The sequence below is a fragment of the Mytilus californianus genome, unplaced genomic scaffold, assembly GCF_021869535.1.
Source record: "Mytilus californianus isolate M0D057914Y unplaced genomic scaffold, xbMytCali1.0.p SCAF_1, whole genome shotgun sequence".
In the NCBI taxonomy this organism is placed as follows: Eukaryota; Metazoa; Mollusca; class Bivalvia; order Mytilida; family Mytilidae; genus Mytilus; species Mytilus californianus.
Window position 1 is genome coordinate 136,811,918 of NW_026262581.1, and position 18,908 is coordinate 136,830,825.

The 18,908-nt window shown below is 31.0% G+C and overlaps 2 protein-coding genes across 2 annotated transcripts; one reads left to right on the forward strand and one right to left on the reverse strand.

Moving 5' to 3' along the window:
* The first annotated feature begins 310 nt into the window (after positions 1 to 310).
* On the forward strand, positions 311 to 5,884 carry LOC127736106 (leptin receptor gene-related protein-like). Its single transcript, XM_052246656.1, has 4 exons — positions 311 to 360; positions 724 to 792; positions 2,191 to 2,377; positions 5,142 to 5,884. The coding sequence occupies exons 1-4, from the start codon at positions 344 to 346 to the stop codon at positions 5,253 to 5,255; spliced, it is 387 nt and encodes a 128-aa protein (XP_052102616.1). The 5' UTR covers positions 311 to 343; the 3' UTR covers positions 5,256 to 5,884.
* Positions 5,885 to 10,486: 4,602 nt separating this feature from the next.
* On the reverse strand, positions 10,487 to 18,827 carry LOC127736067 (BRISC and BRCA1-A complex member 1-like). The gene is made up of 7 exons (XM_052246571.1): positions 18,517 to 18,827; positions 16,863 to 16,921; positions 15,566 to 15,686; positions 14,340 to 14,452; positions 12,690 to 12,813; positions 11,552 to 11,638; positions 10,487 to 10,915 (listed from the first exon to the last, which is right to left on the reverse strand). The coding sequence occupies exons 1-7, from the start codon at positions 18,769 to 18,771 to the stop codon at positions 10,715 to 10,717; spliced, it is 960 nt and encodes a 319-aa protein (XP_052102531.1). The 5' UTR covers positions 18,772 to 18,827; the 3' UTR covers positions 10,487 to 10,714.
* Positions 18,828 to 18,908: the final 81 nt, after the last annotated feature.

Sequence of the window (18,908 nt, forward strand, 5' to 3'; positions counted from 1 at the left end):
ACTGATATAGAATTTTAAGGAAATTTATCAGTTTAATATTATTAGTATATAACTTGTGAAAATGCATACTAGTACGATCTTGTGTTTTGCTTATAAACTTTGATTTGACTTGCACAAGTTTAATTTATTCTATAAAATCAACCATAAAGCATCACTTTGAGAGAAATAGTATATTTTTTTAATAATTTGTTTGCCATTTTAGGACAAAAATCATTATCTTATATGCAAAAAAATAATTTCATACTAAGTCATGGAATATACAAAATATATAAAGTTTATTGATGATATAAATCCTACATATTGATATATTCTTTTTCATGTTCTTTCCTTTCTTTTGCTGTTGATGGAACTAATTGTAGCGTAAGTATTTATAATATACATTAAACTTAAGTGTTCTATTATAAGCATTATCAGTATTTGTTAAAGTGTTTATATCAAATTTGACTACAGCTTTGTAGAGAGGAGATTTAATGGTAAATACTGATCATGCTCATGAAACATATCCTTGTTGACAGTGTGTATGTTACCAAAAAGATTATTTGTACATCTACAAGATAACTTGAGTTAATTTATGTAGGTTATTAAAGTAAAATTAAATTAGAATAGATTGAGTGATGATGATATGTATAGTTTTTCACAAACATCAACAGCCTATGACTGGAAACTAAAAAATGTCAAAGTTAAATTTCATTTAATCGTACAATCTCTTATGTCTTTTTACAGATTGATTGCTATGGCTTTTGCTGCAGCAGTTGGTGTGACATTCTTAGTACTTGGATGTGCTTTATATGAGTAAGTAGATGATGTAGTCTATTCTGTTTATTCTTGATTACTATAGAAAACCTTCTAATTGAAACTTAATTTGTCATGTTTGTATGATTAAATAATTTATGATAGCCCTTTGTTTATGGGAAATATTACATTGGGTAGACCATATTTTTGTGAAAATTTTGTCCTGGATGGAATGCAGTGAAGTTAGGGGTACATTTTGGAAAGTATAGACCCAACCCTTGCTAAAATTTGAGATAAACAGTGTAATGCTTTAAATTATTTCTATTTTAGTAGGAAAATGTATGCATAATTCCCCAGAATTTATCTTACATTGAACAACACCATTAACTATTCATTTTACAACAGTATTGTTCTGTCTTTATTCTACATGATTTACTGAACATACAAATGTATCATGCACATGACAAAACAAGTAGACTGGATGTCATAATAGAATGTAGAATAAATTCAGTGTTCTAGCTAAGGAATTTTGAAGGCGAGCCCAGGGACTCGGATCATTTTTGGCCAGGTGAGTCCAAAAGTGAGAAGATGAAATTTTTTTGCTATATTATTAATATTTCAGTTCCAATGACAAAATAGAGCAAGGAAATGACATCAGGTTTTGATGAATTTGAAATTTTTGTCATAAAATGATAATATTTGTGCTCAGTTGGTACATTTTATAATCTTGATGCATCTTTGGACTCATCTCTTTTGAAAATGACAGATTTTCATGAGTCCAGGGCTCATGGAATCGCCTTAGTGAGAACCCTGTTTGAAATTGCTGGGACAGTATTGTAAAAACAACAAATTTTGGAAATAATAATATATTGGAATGATAATCATATTGATGGGGTTTAAAGTATTCATCTTAATAATATTACACAAAGAATTGATTGATAACTCTCAATACTTGTGTATTCTAAATCAATCATCTTAAATCTTCTCTGTTCATTGTGGCAGTCTGTAAATTGACAATAAACTGTGAAGAATTGTTGAATAGTTTTTTAATCAAAGCTTAATAATGTTTCATTGAACATACGGGTCATAGAAACAAATCTATTTTTAGAACAATTGGTTCTATATTTATATCCCAGGTAAAGGAAACGTTGGTACGCAAAAAACTAAAACAAAATGTGTTTATAAACTTTATTGGTAGAATTGAAAGACAATAACATATATGACATCAGTTAAATAACTTTTATTAGAATAAATCATCATTCAACACGATGCAAGTGGATCACTGCTCTTCGTCTTTTTTCAGGGATTTCCTTTACTGATTTTTACTATCGATGTTAATTGACGCCGTAATTTGGCATTTCAGATAAAAGCATACTCTGCTTAATTGCATAATTTTGTCTGACAAATAGGCTATGCAAATAACCAGAATCGATTGTATTAATTTTCTATATATTTCAGTAACTGGTGGCCAATGTTTGTGTTAATTTTCTACTTCCTGTCACCACTACCTACAGTAATATCTAAACGTATGTCTGATAGTCTGGACACAGCAAGTAGTGCCTGTGTAGAACTTGCAATATTCATAACTACAGGCATTGTAATATCAGCTATTGGACTTCCCGTTGTATTGGCACATGTAAATACTGTGAGTAAAATTATATAAACATATTATTTCATTGCCTACTTATATAATGAATTTGCTGGAACGAATGTTTACTATAAACTGTTAGCAAACGTATTGCATTTAAACAAGATAGTAAAGGATTTCTTTTTTATTAGAATAAGACTTTTTAAAGCCAAAAGTATACAGTACACTAACATAAAATTAAAAATAAATGGGGAATGTATCCATGGGAGACAGATGATACCCCTGGGGGCTTGCATATAAAGTTATAAAGGGACATAACTCAAGAACGGTAAAAGTGACAGTACCAAAATTCGTATTTGATCTGAGTTTTGTGGTAATAAACATTGTGTATAAGTTTCATAACATTTGGTTGAGGCAAACTAAAGTTAGAGAACGGAAACAAAAAATTCAGCAATATTTCCATTTGTAAAGGGGCATAACTCTAGAACAGTAAAAGTGACACCACCAAAATTCAAACTTGATCTGTGTTTGGTGGTAATAAGCATTGTGTATGAGATTCATAACATTTGGTTGAGGCAGACTAAAGTTAGAGAACGGAAACGAAAATTCAGCAATTTTTCCATTTGTAAAGGGACATAACTTTAGAAAGAAAAAAAGTGACACACCCAAATTTAAACTTGGTCTGTGTTTTGTGGTATTAAGCATTGTGGATAAGTTTCATAACATTTGGTTGAGGCAAACTAAAGTTAGAGAATGGAAACCAATTTCGGGACGTACAAAGGTAAAGCTTAATGCCCCCTCCGCTACGGTGAGGGCATAAAAACTAGACATACACTATAAAATAACCAAATTACTGTGCTTATGCAAAAGGATCTTCAAGCACTCAAGTATAAAAATTTCAATTTTTTTATAAACCTTTGTTGCAATGGTTATATATATGGCTGTGTTATAAAAAGATTGATTTGAATAAAAGAGATATGTCAATGAGAAATGAAACTCTATTACACAAAAACATCTAGAGGTCAACATATGGTTTTTGTCTCACCTTGACGGAGTCAAAAAGCGAGACATAGGTATGCTGTTTCCGGCGTCGGCCGCGGTGTCAACAATGAATTAGTTTGTGATTAGGTCTAGTTCATGGTGAACCACTAGTGGTAGGTCAATGATATTTGGTATGCAGTTGTATTAGCATTGGCATATCTCATTACCATGGAGATTATTTGGCCCCGCCCCCTCAGTCAAGGTCTATTGACTTTGAAACTTTGCTTAGTTTTCATGTATTAGTTTGTGATTAGGTCAGTTTATGGGGAACCACTAGTGGTAGGTGAATGATATTTGGTATGCAGTTGTATTAGCATTGGCACATCTCATTACCATGGAGATTATTTGGCCCCACCCCCTCAGTCAAGGTCTATTGACTTTGAAACTTTTGCTTAGTTTTCATGTATTAGTTTGTGATTAGGTCAGTTTAAGGGGAACTGTTAGTGGTAGGTCAATGATAATTGGTATGCAGTTGTATAAGCATTAGCACATCTCATTTCCATGGAGAATATTGGGTCCTTACCCCTTAGTCATAGTCTATTGACTTTGAAACTTTTGCTTAGTTTACATGTATTAGTTTGTGATTAGGTCAGTTTAAGATGAACCACTAATGTTAAAAAAAAAATAAAATAAGTCAATGATATTCGGTATGCAAATGTATTGGCATTTGCAAGTTTTATTTCCATGGAGATTATATAACCCCACCCCCTTATTATGGTTCATTGACTTTGAAACTTTTACATAGTTTACAAGTTAATATTTGCTTTAGGTCTGTTTAAATGGAACGACTTATGAAAAGTCAATGGTATTTGGTTTGCAGTTGTATTAGCATTGGCACATCTCATTTCCATGGAGATTGTTTAGCCCTGTACCTTCAGTCATGGTTCATTGACTTTGAATATTTGCATAACTTACATGTTAAAGTATTGCTATTTTAATTTCAACATTTGCATTGTCAAAATAACAAATAGGCGAGACATATCTCTGTGTTAACAGTTTATTAACAACAGGTGTTTAAACAATATGTCAAGCTCTCCAACCTCTCAATATAAAAAAAGTTGTAAATCAATTTTTAACAGAGGCTATGAAAGATCTGCCTGGAATGTAAAAGTTTTCTCAACTTCCTGAATACCCCATTACATAATATTGTTTTAACAGGTTTGTGATAGTGTATGTTTACTTTAATATTGGTACCATATTTAAGGCCAGATAAGACCCTTTCTTTAGAAATAATTAGATGTGATATGATTGCCAATGAGACAACTCTCCACCAAATGACTTAGAACCGAACAACTATAGGTCACAGCAAGGAGTTGTATATTTAAGATTAAATGTACAATTCCTTGGTCACAGCACAGCCTTGAACAAAGAGCAAAACCCATCCCGCATAGTTCGCTATTAATGGCCCCAAAATGACAAATGTAAAACTATTTAAACAAGAAAACTTAAAGCCTGATTTATGTACAAAATAATAAACACATTTTTTCCTTTGTTGAGACTTAGTTTTTGCCCCTTGTTTTTATTGGTGAAATTTATTACATATCAGATTTCCTGTGATGAATGTAGGTTGGTCTTTGCTTGGGAGTTGGTTTGGTCTGACTTAATACAAATTCACTTTTATTTATGGTGATATACTTAGCATGCACTTACTATTTGTGAATGTAGTCCTGACTTATTCAGTAAATACTGTCATATTTCAGATTTGGTTACATGGAGTTTGTTTGTAAATAAGTCCAAGTAGTAAATTGTTTTAAGCTGGCCTCTTGTTTTTATTTTTCAGATTGACTGGGGAGCATGTGCTTTGGTGTTAGCTGGTAACCTTGTGGTATTCCTTACAATACTGGGATACTTCTTTGTATTTGGAAATGAAGATCTGGACTATTCATCCTGGTGATGACACATTGTCAGCCAGCAAGTGGGATTTTATTTTAATGCAAACAATATTTATATTTTGAATTATTGTTCTTGAAAGATTTTTCAAGAAACTAGATTGTATAGAAATAAAAGTATAGGTTTCTTGGAAAATACCGGTTTTTTTTACATTGTATTTATAATGTTTGGTTCAGTGTTTCCTAAAATTTTGAAAAGGATATGGTTTAAAACAAACAAAGCACCCTTTTTATATGCAAAATTCATCTTAAGGGCACATACCATGGATACTGTAGTTATCATATGAAATATAGCTTTGATTGTAAAAGAAATATTTATTCTTTGTATTGTGAAACTTAAATAAAAAAAATAAGCAGCTGTGCCAAAAGGCATTATTTTTAATTAGAAGGGAATGGTAGAAACATTTTTCTTGGAAATAAAAGAGGTTTGTCAATTGCCACTATTAAACCCTATAATGATCTGCTCACATGAACCACTGTGCTAATATCTACACAATTGTTTGTCAACTTCAATTTATTTTTACAGAAAATATATTAAGAACAAATGATTTTTTTAAAGATATAAACAATATATCATAAAGCACTTGTCTTAAGAAAATACCATCAAACTTTGATATGTAATATTAAGTTATGTGTTTATGTTCATTATCACTGAACTAGTATATATATTTGTTTAGGGGCCAGCTGAAGGACGCCTCCGGGTGCGGGAATTTCTCGTTGCATTGAAGACCTGTTGGTGACCTTCTGCTGTTGTCTGTTCTATGGTCGGGTTGTTGTCTCTTTGACACATTCCCCATTTCCATTCTCAATTTTATTATAGCATCCAAATTATTGCTGCCATTAGACACAAGTCTTAGGATTTATTAAACACATACCTAACGAACTACAGCAAGGCTTAAACCAACTTTTTACATTTGATTTTTTTCCCTCTAAATATCAAAATAAGGTGTTCTATTTAAATTTTCATCATACCTTATTTTCAATAGCTGATTAGCACACAGTATACTTAAAATGTTTGTTTTATTTGTGCATTACTTTTCATAATAGTGGTCAATTTTGTTGTTGTATCAGAGATAAACAATCCAGCCTCTCAGGGGTAACTTACAAATCCCATGACAGGCAGATCAAGTGCACCTTAACATTTATATTCATATAATCAAACCTAGATATATGTGCTATCCAAAGGAAGACAATTATTTGTCCTTTATGATAAGTTTATACAGGTGTTACTTAAACATGTTTGACTGATCTTAAGTTACTCCTAGTGATTTCCTATATACAGGTGCCAACAGAAGCAGGTTGGACTGTATCCCTATCTACTAATGATTTCCTTTATACAGGTGCCAACAGAAGCAGTTTGGACTGTATCCCTGTCTACTAGTGATTTTCTTTATACAGGTGCCAACAGAAGCAGGTTGGACTGTATCCCTAGCTACTCCTAGTGATTTCCTTTATACAGGTGCCAACAGAAGCAGTTTGGACTGTATCCCTAGCTACTCCTAGTGATTTCCTTTATACAGGTGCCAACAGAAGCAGTTTGGACTGTATCCCTAGCTACTCCTAGTGATTTCCTTTATACAGGGCCCACAAAAGTAGGTTTGACTGTTTTCCTAGCTACAGTGTGTGTCTTTTGTGTATTGTATTTTAAGAATGTTTTGACCCCGATAACTACTTAAGCCAATTAAAAATTAATGTAGATTTTTGTATAAAGTTATACATATATGTTATAAATCATGAACCATGTTCTCTTATCAAAACTACAATATAACAATATATTAAGAACTATCACGGAGAAAACAAAAAGACTTTATATTATGAATAATACAGTCATTATAACATTTATTTTTACAAATTATGTCTACCTGTTTCTTATTTTCTGAGATTAAATGTTCAGCTTTGTGTATAGCTAGAGTCATTGTCAACAATAACTTTTACTTGTATTGATGCATAGGTTTAATATGTATCATCTGATTTCATGTTTTGTATTATTTATTGAAATCTGTTTTGATTATTGCTAGTTGTATGGAATCATTATCACATCGTCAAATATGACCGTATATAAACTGGAGGATGATACATGATTTGTTTGTACCCTACTACATCTATCCAAAACGGAGCAAGATATTTGATTGTCAAACTTGTGTTGTTGAATATCATTTACATTTACTCATATATAACATGCATTTTCATGAACTTCTAAAACAAAATGCTCTCCAGTTTTTTCAGAATTCTCTGAAATCTAATTAGAACCTGTATAAGAAATTTAAATTTGGACCATATTAGAATTTGTTTTAGATTCTCATTCTTCATTTTACAAAGTATGTAAATTTATGGAGGATTTTATTTATTGATTTACTCTAAATTGCTAAATAAAAATAAAATAAGAAATTGTAAAAAGAATAATGAAATCATTTAATAGTTAATTCCTTGTGTATTGGTGCAATCATTGTATATATCTATTCTTCATGACTTATGTAATTTATTTGTATATATGTCATTCCTTATCATTCAGTCACAGATTTTATATTTAAACTATCTAAAGCAGGGAAAAAGGAATACAACTATAAAGAATGAGTCTTTAAGTAAACAATTTTTAAATTTGTTTGATATACATGGAAACCATGGAAAGCACTTTGAAAATAGAGAAGCCACCCTTAGAAGCAATTTGGAGACAGTCAGCATAAATAAAAAAATGTGTGTACAACATATTATTCCAAACACATCCATGGTAGCTGATTCAAGTTACCTTCCATGGGTCCCATGTATGTTTTGATGGAACAATGCTCTATCCCATAACCTAAATTTCTTCACAGTTCATGAGTATTAAGCATTTGTCTATATTTTATAGCAGTGTCCAAGGAATATAGCATTTTGTAAAGCATTTTTTTTTAATATAATTCTAATTTGCTTAATAATAAGATATTTGCCTGTAATGGGTGAAACCACCGATTTTAAAGTTTTGTTGTTGTATAACCTTTATGATTGTTTTTTGTTTAATATTTATAGTAATGTGTCAATCATTTATATAGGAGAAATTAAATTTTATGCAATTTACTTTGTTTTTCCCTTAACCACCACATTTCATGTTGCACGTCAAATCAAGTTGAAAATAGCAGTCATGGGATATTAAGGCATTTTGAAAGGGAAAAATATGACTTATTGGCATTGCAAAGGGTAATAAAAATGGATGAGCAAGTTGTAAGATTTAAAATTAACACATATGTAAACATGACAAAATGTTTACAGGCTTCTGAAAATGTGCTTATATGGCTTGACATCATTAAGATAAAATCACAATATTAAATGGTAAAAATTGGTAGATATAACAATGAAGGTGTAATGTTTTAGTGCTAGGTTGACAGCTGTACATTTTTCTTAGGTCTTCAAATATACAAGGCAATTTTCTTGAAGATATTTTCTGAATACCGGGAACCATCCAAGTACAAGCTAATACTTACAGATTTTTTATACATGACATACAGATAGCTCTCATAGATTGACAGCTTCTATGTTTTGGTTTACAGGATACATTGAATTTTGAATAATGGAGTCTTGTAGACCTTGGGAAAATAGCCTTATCAGATTAGTTAGACCATTTCATACTGATTTCTACAGTTTGTTTTGTATTTGTGCTGTTGCACCACTGTCCAAGGTTAGCAGAGGATTGAGAGCTCACAAACATGTTTATCCTCATCACATTGTATATGTGCCTATCGGCCCCTATCCCAAGACAGCAGCCTGTTATTCAGTGGTTGTTGTTTCTATCTGACATACTTAGTCGTGAATGTCAGACAAAGGGATTACAATCTGGTGGCAGCATCAACTATTTATATAAAGCTTTATACAAATAAGGTGGTCAGTGATCAAGGTTAAGTTTACATGGTCAATCCTCTATCTCAAATACTATAAGCAATAGGTAAACTATACTGACGGACCTTAAAAAGGCAACACATATTTTGGTGTGATTTTTTTTTACCAAATCATGATTAATCTTCATATAACTACTATTCATACAGACACACCCAAGAAATGACATCTCATATTAACAGCTGGCTATGATTCTTAAGCTCTGTATCAATCACAAAGAAAGTTCATTGGACAGATTCCAGTAGCATGTCCAGGAAACCAGCAATGCATTACAAGAAAAGTATCAATATTAGACCAATAATACATGCAAAATATTAGATTGTATATCCATTAATAAACAAAGACGACTTTGTGGCGAGGGGTTTGCTTAATGTTGAAGGATGAAGGGTGACCTATAGTTGTTATCATCCCATCGGCATCATTTGGATTCTGGTGAATAGTTATCTCATTGGCAATCATACCACATCTCCTTATTTTTAAAGAAGATATATTGGCATTGGAGTGTTGTCATATTGAAGTGCTATTTCCATACAGAAAGGGGTGAATTTTCCATACAGTCAACTGTATTAAGATATCAGTTGTGATAACAGTCTAACAATGAAAACATGCTGAGCTGTGAGCTATTGCTCACAAATGATAACCCTGCTATGAGTAATCAGTAAACAGGAAGTTAATGAGCAATGGATCTGAAAAGGAATAACACACTACGGCATTCTCACATGAAGCTTGATACCAGATTTCAGAAAGCCTTGATTTGTAGTTCCTGAGAAAAATGTGGCAAAATTTTCATACATAGCCCAAATGTGTAAAAATGTACTGTGAATTAATTTATTTTCTTGGGTATAAATTTAAGTGGATTGATGAAAATTTTCATTTTTGTGGTTGTGCTAAAGTTTTCATACAATCATATAGGAAATTATTACTTTTCTTGGGCATTAAAATTCAAAATTCAACTTTACACAAGAAATCCATGACAATTGGCATCCCACAAATAATATTGAATCCACAGTAAATTATTTGGTAAACAGTAAGTTGTTAAGTGAAGAATCTGGAAACAATCACATGGTTAGTAGATACTAAGAAAAATGTGTCAAAAAATTCATACATGGCCATTATGTGCAAGAATACTTCAGTATTTTGTTAACAGAAAGTTGATAAGTGATGAATGTGAAAATGCATTACACAGTAGAGAATGCTCACATGAAGCTTAATACCAAATTTCAGCAGGCTCTGATTTGTAGTTCCTGAGAAAAAAATCACTAAGATAGATGGAGAGCAAGAGGTGGACAGAAGTAAACAGGTATAACCACCATCAGAGATTGGGTTTAAAACCTTCCTTGGGATAATCCCCATTTATTACCATCTTACGTCAGTATCAAAACTTTATTATAATGTTAAAATATTACAGATTGACTAAATATTAGATGTTTATTGTTCAGCAGGAAGTATTTCAACTATAATTTAAACAAACTACACATACAAAGAGAATGGACACATACATTTCAGTTTATTATGTCTCAGATCTGATAACACTTTTTTTATTACAACCTATGCTGAAAATGCTTATGAACATCATTCAAAAACATTTATGAACAAGTCATGAAGATGAAGATGAAGATTGTTCTACAAGTTCTGCTACATTATGAAGTCTACAAGCAATGTCTTTTTGTAAAGGCCTTTGTAAGGGATGAGCTAATAACTGTGACATCTGGTCGTAAAATTTAGTGGGATTTCTAGCCGCTTCAAATATGTAAGACATTCCTTTCTCATCAAAGTCACAAAGGCTGTCAAAAATCATCTACAGAGTAAAATAAACAATTATGATGACATTTGATATGAAGTCTATACAAAATTGAATAGTGAATAGTCCAATTATTCTGTTTAAATATCTTTTTCATATATTATAATAATATCAGGAATATTGACATTTGGTGTTTTTGGGCTACTTTTTAAAGCATATTTAGGTTATTTAGCTCAAATATATTTGTATGTCTGTGGCTTTGTAAGTTCAGTGCGTTCTTGATTAAAGTAAAGTGTTTGATTGATTGATTTTTTGGTGTGACTCCACCAAAATCCATGGCAGTATAATGAATTTGTTGATTGAAGCCATTATCTTGCAGAAGCAGATTATTACTTCAAATTTCTTTAATTTTGGCACAGCTATTTTCAAATGCTTCTTAGCTTTTTTGTGTCATTTTATTTTTTCTGTTAAAGATTATAGAAGTTTGATGCTTTGTGGGGTTTTTGTTTTTCAGTTCTATAGTTTATCACTACTTTAATCTTTGAAAAATTGTGCATTTAATAATGAAATATGTGCCATTTCATGTATTATTTTTACATTTTGTTCAACATAAAAAAAATACTAATTTTAGGGATTATAACTTGGAGAACTACCTTATTTTACTCAGTCGATTAATAACAAGAGCATTCATACCTCACATTTATTTTCTTCTGATGGAGCTTCATGTATATACATCACATCAACAAAGAAATATGGAGAAGAATCAAGCTGTTTGAAAGACTGCAAAGAATAGAAATACATAAACAAAATAATATTTGATTGATTTCTGTTTTTATTTTGATCCAGTAGCAAATATATCACATAAACAAAAAGGAACAATGAAGGTTTTGTAAAGAAGGTAAGCTGGATGAAGGGCAGTAAATTTGGATATTTTGCTGGGTAATGGCAATTGCTTTTGTTTTGTTCACCTACTCAGTCCCACTGAACACTCAAAAAGTTCACGTCTTCTTTTAAAAGTAGAGATTGCCTCTCCAAACATTGGGCATTATATCTTATGTCCCTATTCTGACCATATAATTTTTTTAATTAGACAGAAACCAAACCACAAATATAACCAAAAGACATCCAGAGGTCAACACACTGTCAACAATAGAGAGTTGCTAATTCAATATGTCAAACTTTAAATGACTCCAAGTATAAAAAAGTTTAATTTAACATAGACTATCAAAGACCTGATTTCAGCACCAAATTCTCCAAACGACAATAAACAATGAGATGTAACAAATTCCCCTAACGACAATAAACAATGAGATGTAACAAATTCCCCAAACGACAATAAACAATGAGATGTAACAAAAGACAATCGGACTTAATGCAGACACAAAAACATGAACAACTAATTATTAGGTTCCAGTGCAGACATAAACGCGTGGCAGGGCTACACCTTTTTTTCAAACCTCAGCCCTTCCCCAATGAAATCACACGGGGAACATACAAGTATGCATAATAAAAATCAAGGAAAAGTACTGGTACTATACTCAGTAAAAAGGTATTACAAATGAAAAAAACACAAGTACAAGCAAAAAATAATAATTAAGACTGGCACAGATTCTAATATGAAACTATGCTGTCATTAACTGTAATATTGGGAGCTGTACTTCAGCGTAGATTTCATTCAGCAATATTGTATTCTACAGAATAGAACGACAAAATGTTTCTGCAATGTTAGGATTTGCCTGTTTAAATACTTTAAGTCTCTTCTTTGCTGGATAAAACATTTATGACAGAATGACTAAAAATAAGTGCATAATGGTTAAATATATTTTCGTACCTCTTTTTTTCTGAATTCTATTGGACAATGTGATCTGCCATAAATCATTAAAACGCGAACAATATATGGTGGTGGTGTAACAGAAACATCTCCTTCCACTGCAGGTAATTCTAATCTGTTCAACCTAAAAATATATATATGTATCTAAATTATAGTCACTACTTAACTGTCATTTCACATATAAATGATAGATAATAAAAAAATTGGGACATTTTACATTGTTACATACATTTCTTTGAAATTTTGCAAACTGAAAATAAATCAAGTGATAATTCCAAGCCATATCAACCTGAATCACGTAGAAATTAAACTTAAATATCAAATTTATTTGTTGTTTTCTGATTTTCCTATTGAAATGGCACAAAAAGGACAATACTGCCTAATAAAATCACAATATATTTTGAACAAGCGGGACATTGTCTTATTCTGTTTTGAAACTTTTTTGCATGTTTAACTATGGGCATTCAAGTTAATCAAAGTAACTAACAGGAGATTTCCAAAATTTTGAACTGAAAATGAAATAGCAATCATGCCACTCAGCTAGACATGTAAGTCATGCTGATCCAATTGTTCTAGGAATGTTTTGGTTAAATGAAAGAATAGTAGCAATGAAGTAACATTCATGAACATCTGGAGTTTCTCTCAGATATAGACCTATATGTTGACTTAATCATAATCCCTCAAGCTACAATGGAGGACCTTTTAAAATTAATTCCAAGACTTGTAGGCAAAAATGTCTAAAGAAGTAGGAAAACATTATCTCAGATCTGTTTAAATAAAGTGTCTCCATCAGGAAATGGTTAAATTTTTAACATTAAACTCTACAGGAATTTTAAAATCTGAAACTCCAAATTCACTACAGATGACAAAAAACAATAAGAGTCCCATTCTTCACTTTTACAGCAAATGTACAGTGTTAAAGGTCATGTTAACAACCAAGATTGACTCTGTCTTCGAGTGGTTAAAGTAGAACTCCACAGTTAGGTGTGTAGTTTCACATTTTGGCCCCTGTGGATTTTTTAAATATGAAAGCTAATGTGCAATAAAATACATTTTTGAATAGCTGAAGATTAATATAGCCTTCATTGGGGTTTAATAGGAACATCAAGGTTGTGTAATCTATGTATTATGGGCTGTTTTCTGTATGACAGTCTGTATTTTCATATCCATACGAGACATTGGTCTGGAAATTATTGTAATGTTTTTTTTCCAACTTTTTGTCGCACGAACTTAGTGATTAAATTTTATGAAAAAATGAGGCGAAAGACACCCAATCTTTATTAAATCATTTGGTAGATTAATGTCAATAGTTTCAGAAAAGATACCACTCAAAGAGATTGAAATTCTAGTTTGAACCAAATTTTGAGGGAATATGTGACATTTTCATGCCCCTTTTTGCAATATTTTATGGTAAATAAATGCAGAATGTTGCCATGGATACACAAAAAAGGAATTATATTTCACCATTTTAACTTTTGAAAATCAAATCTAAGGAAGATACTGATTACATACGTATGCACATGTATGACACAAACAGTTGGCTTAATGTATTTAGAAAGCCAGGAATAGAAGATGATCAAACATTTTGTGGTTAAATTCTAATTTTATTGTCTAACTATGGAGTGCTATCTAAATATTTAGCGTACTTACAAAACATCAAATAATGATGATGCATCAAATGTTTCACAGGCGATTGTATCTAATAATATCTCATCTTCGAAGAACGACAGAATTTCTTTTGGATTTGATGTAAAATCTCTCACCTGAAAAATATAAGAATAAATATTTTGTACACATTGACATATTTCAAATATTTCTGTTTTGAATGCTTACTGTTAATTTAGAAATCATTGCATGCAATTATGAGTTGCAATTGACGATCAACAGATAAAAGTCAATGTGATTTCAGAAAATGCTGCAAACAAATATATGACCAGAATCAACAATGCAAGTTCTAAGTAATGGAATACTGCATCTAGTGAATGCTTTGCAATAATAAAAACAATGCAAACATTTCTGAATTTATGGTCTATGCAGATTTTATAGGAATTCATATGACTATGACTGACAAAGAAATCCTCAGTGTATATTATATGGTGAACATATTCCATGGCACTGTATAACTTTTAAAAAAATCACATCTGTCCATGGCACTGTATACACTTTTAAAAAAATCACATCTGAGGTAGTTTTTTTTTTCTTCATATTGAAGCTGTGAGTCACATTGTGTATTTTTGTCTTTTTAATTTGTTTGGATAAGGTAAGCATGAAAATTACAATTAATATACATTTTTGGGATTGAGTGATTTTTTTCTTTCTAAAATAATAGATGTTTCTGTGTTTTGAAGTGAAAATTTCAGTTCAATTAATTTATGTTAAATATAATATTTGTGTTGGGTTCTTAAGATAGAGAAATTGAAAAATACTTTTTGATATCAAAAAGTATCTAGCATACCAAAAGATTAAATGAAATCAAAAGATTTGCAAAACTTACACATTTCACACAGATAAATTTGCTTTTTCTTGGCAAATAAAATGTATGTCCCTCCAAGGGGAAATAACTCATACAAATGAATCTCTTATTACAGAATAAATTACAGAATTGGCATTTAAAATTGAGAATGGAAATGGGGAATGAGTCAAAGAGACAACAACCCGACCAAACAGCCGACGACCACCAATGGGTCTTCAACACAGCGAGAAAATCCCACATCCATGGCGGGCTTCAGCTGGCCACTATACAAAATGTGTACTAGTTCAATGAAAATGGACGTTTCACTAAACTCCAAAACATATAAATGAACTAAAATTAAAAAAGACTATTCAGACTATTGAGAACAGGTAATTTTTTATTTTAGCAATAATAAGCTTCTTACCCATTTTGCTGAGTTATGTAGAATGACTAGAGAATATTCATGTAACTTATTTATTCTTGATTTACTATGAAGAAAAAATCCTAAGGCTCTTTTTACCAGTTTAAGAGGTGTCCATTTATCACTGAAAAATAAAAAATAACAACAATGAAATCCTGCTTATTATAAATTATTTAAAATTCATATAAAAAACTTATCAGAAACAAAAAAAGTATAACCACCAATGTTAAATTGTTTCCACGGAAACTGTTTTGAAAAATCTTTCCTCAAAACAAGCAAGTATATATGAACATACAGAGCCTGAAATTCATTGGTTGTCGTTTGTTGCTGTGTATCATATTTGTTTTTCATCCATTATTTTGTACATAAATCAGGCTGTTAGTTTTCTCGTTTGAATTGTTTTACATTTGTCATTTCGGGGCCTTTTATAGCTGACTATGCAGTATGGGTTTTACACATTGTTGAAGGCTGTATGGTGACCTATAGTTGTCTCATTGGCAATCATACAACATCTTCTTATTTTTATATTGAATATTTAAAAAAATATACCATATCAAAAGTTTATTACTTTTATTCCCTTTTTTCTGATAGTTAAAAGCCAATATGTGAAATTTAAAATATGTTAACTTACCTACCAAGTTCAGGATCTAATGTCAAAGCTGATATATACCAACTCAATTCTGAACCTATAGACTAACTGTCAACTTGGATGGACAGTTGTCTCATTGGCACTCATACCACATCTTCTTATATCTATATACCTTTACAACAGAATCAAGTGCTGTGTGTTAAACTGATTTCCAAGTTCTAGATCTAAAAGCAAAAGGTAATTGGTACTTACCTAGCCCTAACATCAAACATCAAAGCTAATATATACCCGAACATTTCTAGGTCAAAATGTTTAAGTTGATACCAGTATATACTTACACTGCACTAGATCAAAGTGTCTAAACTGACCAGTACCTACTCAGTTCTAAGGTGACCCATACCTAAGCAGCTCTAGATCTTACTGTCAAAACTGCTTAATACCTTACTCAGCTCTGAATATATGTATAATTGCTGCTATATATCAATCCAGCTCCAGATATAAATATTAAAGCTGATAAATACAGACCTAGCTCTTGATCTAAATGTCAAAGATAAATCAAACCAACTCAACTATGATTTCCTGATGATACAGTGTCCTACAAATACTAACTTCTACGTCATTTGGTCTTTGGTGGATAATTGTCTCATTGGCAATTATACCACATCTTCTTATTTTTTTTCTGAATCTAATTGTAAAAGCTAATATACCTACCCAGCTCTAGATCTAAATGTCACTTTGTCCATTTCTGAACTGAGGTCTACACATATCACCTGTGTTAAGTAAGAAAAAACACTATTAAAAAATCAAATAAATCTCAAGAAACTTCCAAAAATTCTAGAATGCATAGTTTGTACATAAACATAACTTTACAATTGCTATTGTCCTGTTAGGTTAATGATTTTTAGCCACATTACCTTTAATGGAACAACAATGAATGCAATACTTAAATAAAATATTGCTACTTAATAAGTTACAACTATGAATTATTATCTTTGAACACCCAAATAATTATTGCATATAATTAGTTTTAATTTTGAAGACTTGTCCTATGAAAGTGTTGATTCATGCTAAATATTAACAGTTTCTTAAGTTCTGTTCCCTCTGTAATTGAATTTTCCAAGGATTTGTATAGTAAGACAATACTTACTATACAAATCCTTGAATTTTCCAAATAAATAAATTTATCTCAACATATTGTATAAACAAATGATAAACACATGTCTTTTCATGAAGACCTTATCTTGACAAATGTGTTGTCTGTTTGCTGTTTCATTGACATATACCCTAAAAAACCTTTTATTTTAAGGTGTCATATTGTAAAGTTGAATATGTTCAATCATTATTGTTATATATATATATCTTTATTCTCAAACAGCCATTGCATAACATCGGTACAGAGATACAATAACATTTGAAACAAAAAAGAAAAACACAAAATTTACAATATACAAATCTACATGCATATACAACTAACAATTATAATTATGAAACATACAGAAAAAATAAAGAATATAAGAGTTACAAGCCAGGAAGACACACACAAGTATTTACATGTTTGATATATATATGTGCAAAGTTTCTTTAAAACTTCCTTGCGATTACTGGACATTAGTTTCTGAAATGTATTTGCATTAATATGCCTTTTTGTGAAATAAGTATTTATACAATATTTATGCTTCTCAGCTAAAAAATTGCATTAAAAAATATAGTGGTACTTGTCACCAACTTGACTGTTAGATCATAAATTGTTCCAGAGCATTATTATTGCTTGGGGTTCATAGAAGTGAACACAGGGTCACATTATTGTATCCACCCGTCACATAAAAGCTGTCCCAAATTAAAATTGCTATTACACCATCATTTTTTCAAACTCCATATTCTGGATACTTATATCAAACAATTTTGTTTTCATTTACCTTCTGTTCCTGAAATTTAGATTACATGGAACTGGCACCTTGAGAATTAACACAAATGAATGACAAAGCCAAATATGTTAATACTTTAAAAATGAATTTAGGTTCAGCAGTTTATTTGTGTTAGGTTTATTAAAAAATAAACTGCTAATCTTTAAGAATGTGCTCCTTATAAGCACAAAAATAGAGAAAATATAGTAGATTTTACAGGCGGATATCTATAGGAATGATCGACATAGCACTAAAGACAAGTTTCCAGTTCATTTTTTTTTAATGAGTTTCGTCTGATGACCCGACACCAATCAGCGTAAATGATGTCATTAAACAATTGACTCTTACTGTGAAGCATATTAACAATAGCATTATGACATAGAAAATGTACGGGAAAATAAATTAATGTGAAAGTACTCTATTTCTCTTTAAAATAGATGCTCATGAATGCAAATACTAACTATTTTTTCTCTACAGTTTATTCTTGGGTATGACATTATGATTTGTTCATTTGCTGATTGTGACAGCTTTGATTGGTCATTTGTCAAAACTTTTTCATGTTGATCATTTTGGGCCATTTTGGAAGCACAGGGTGGGTCGTCTATAACATCATATTCGTGAATCACAGAAGAAACAATGTTTGATATTCTTTCTTTCTCTGTTTCATCAGATCTATTATCTTTTGACTTGTTATTAGATAACCAAGCATTATTCATAATTCAGTGGAAATATTCTTCTACAGAAGATGCATCTTTTTGGTATTAGGCTTGGCCTTTTGAGTAAAAGAAAGATTATAAAGCATTTATGTAAAATATATATCTATCTGCCAGAAATCATATACAAATTATTTTTT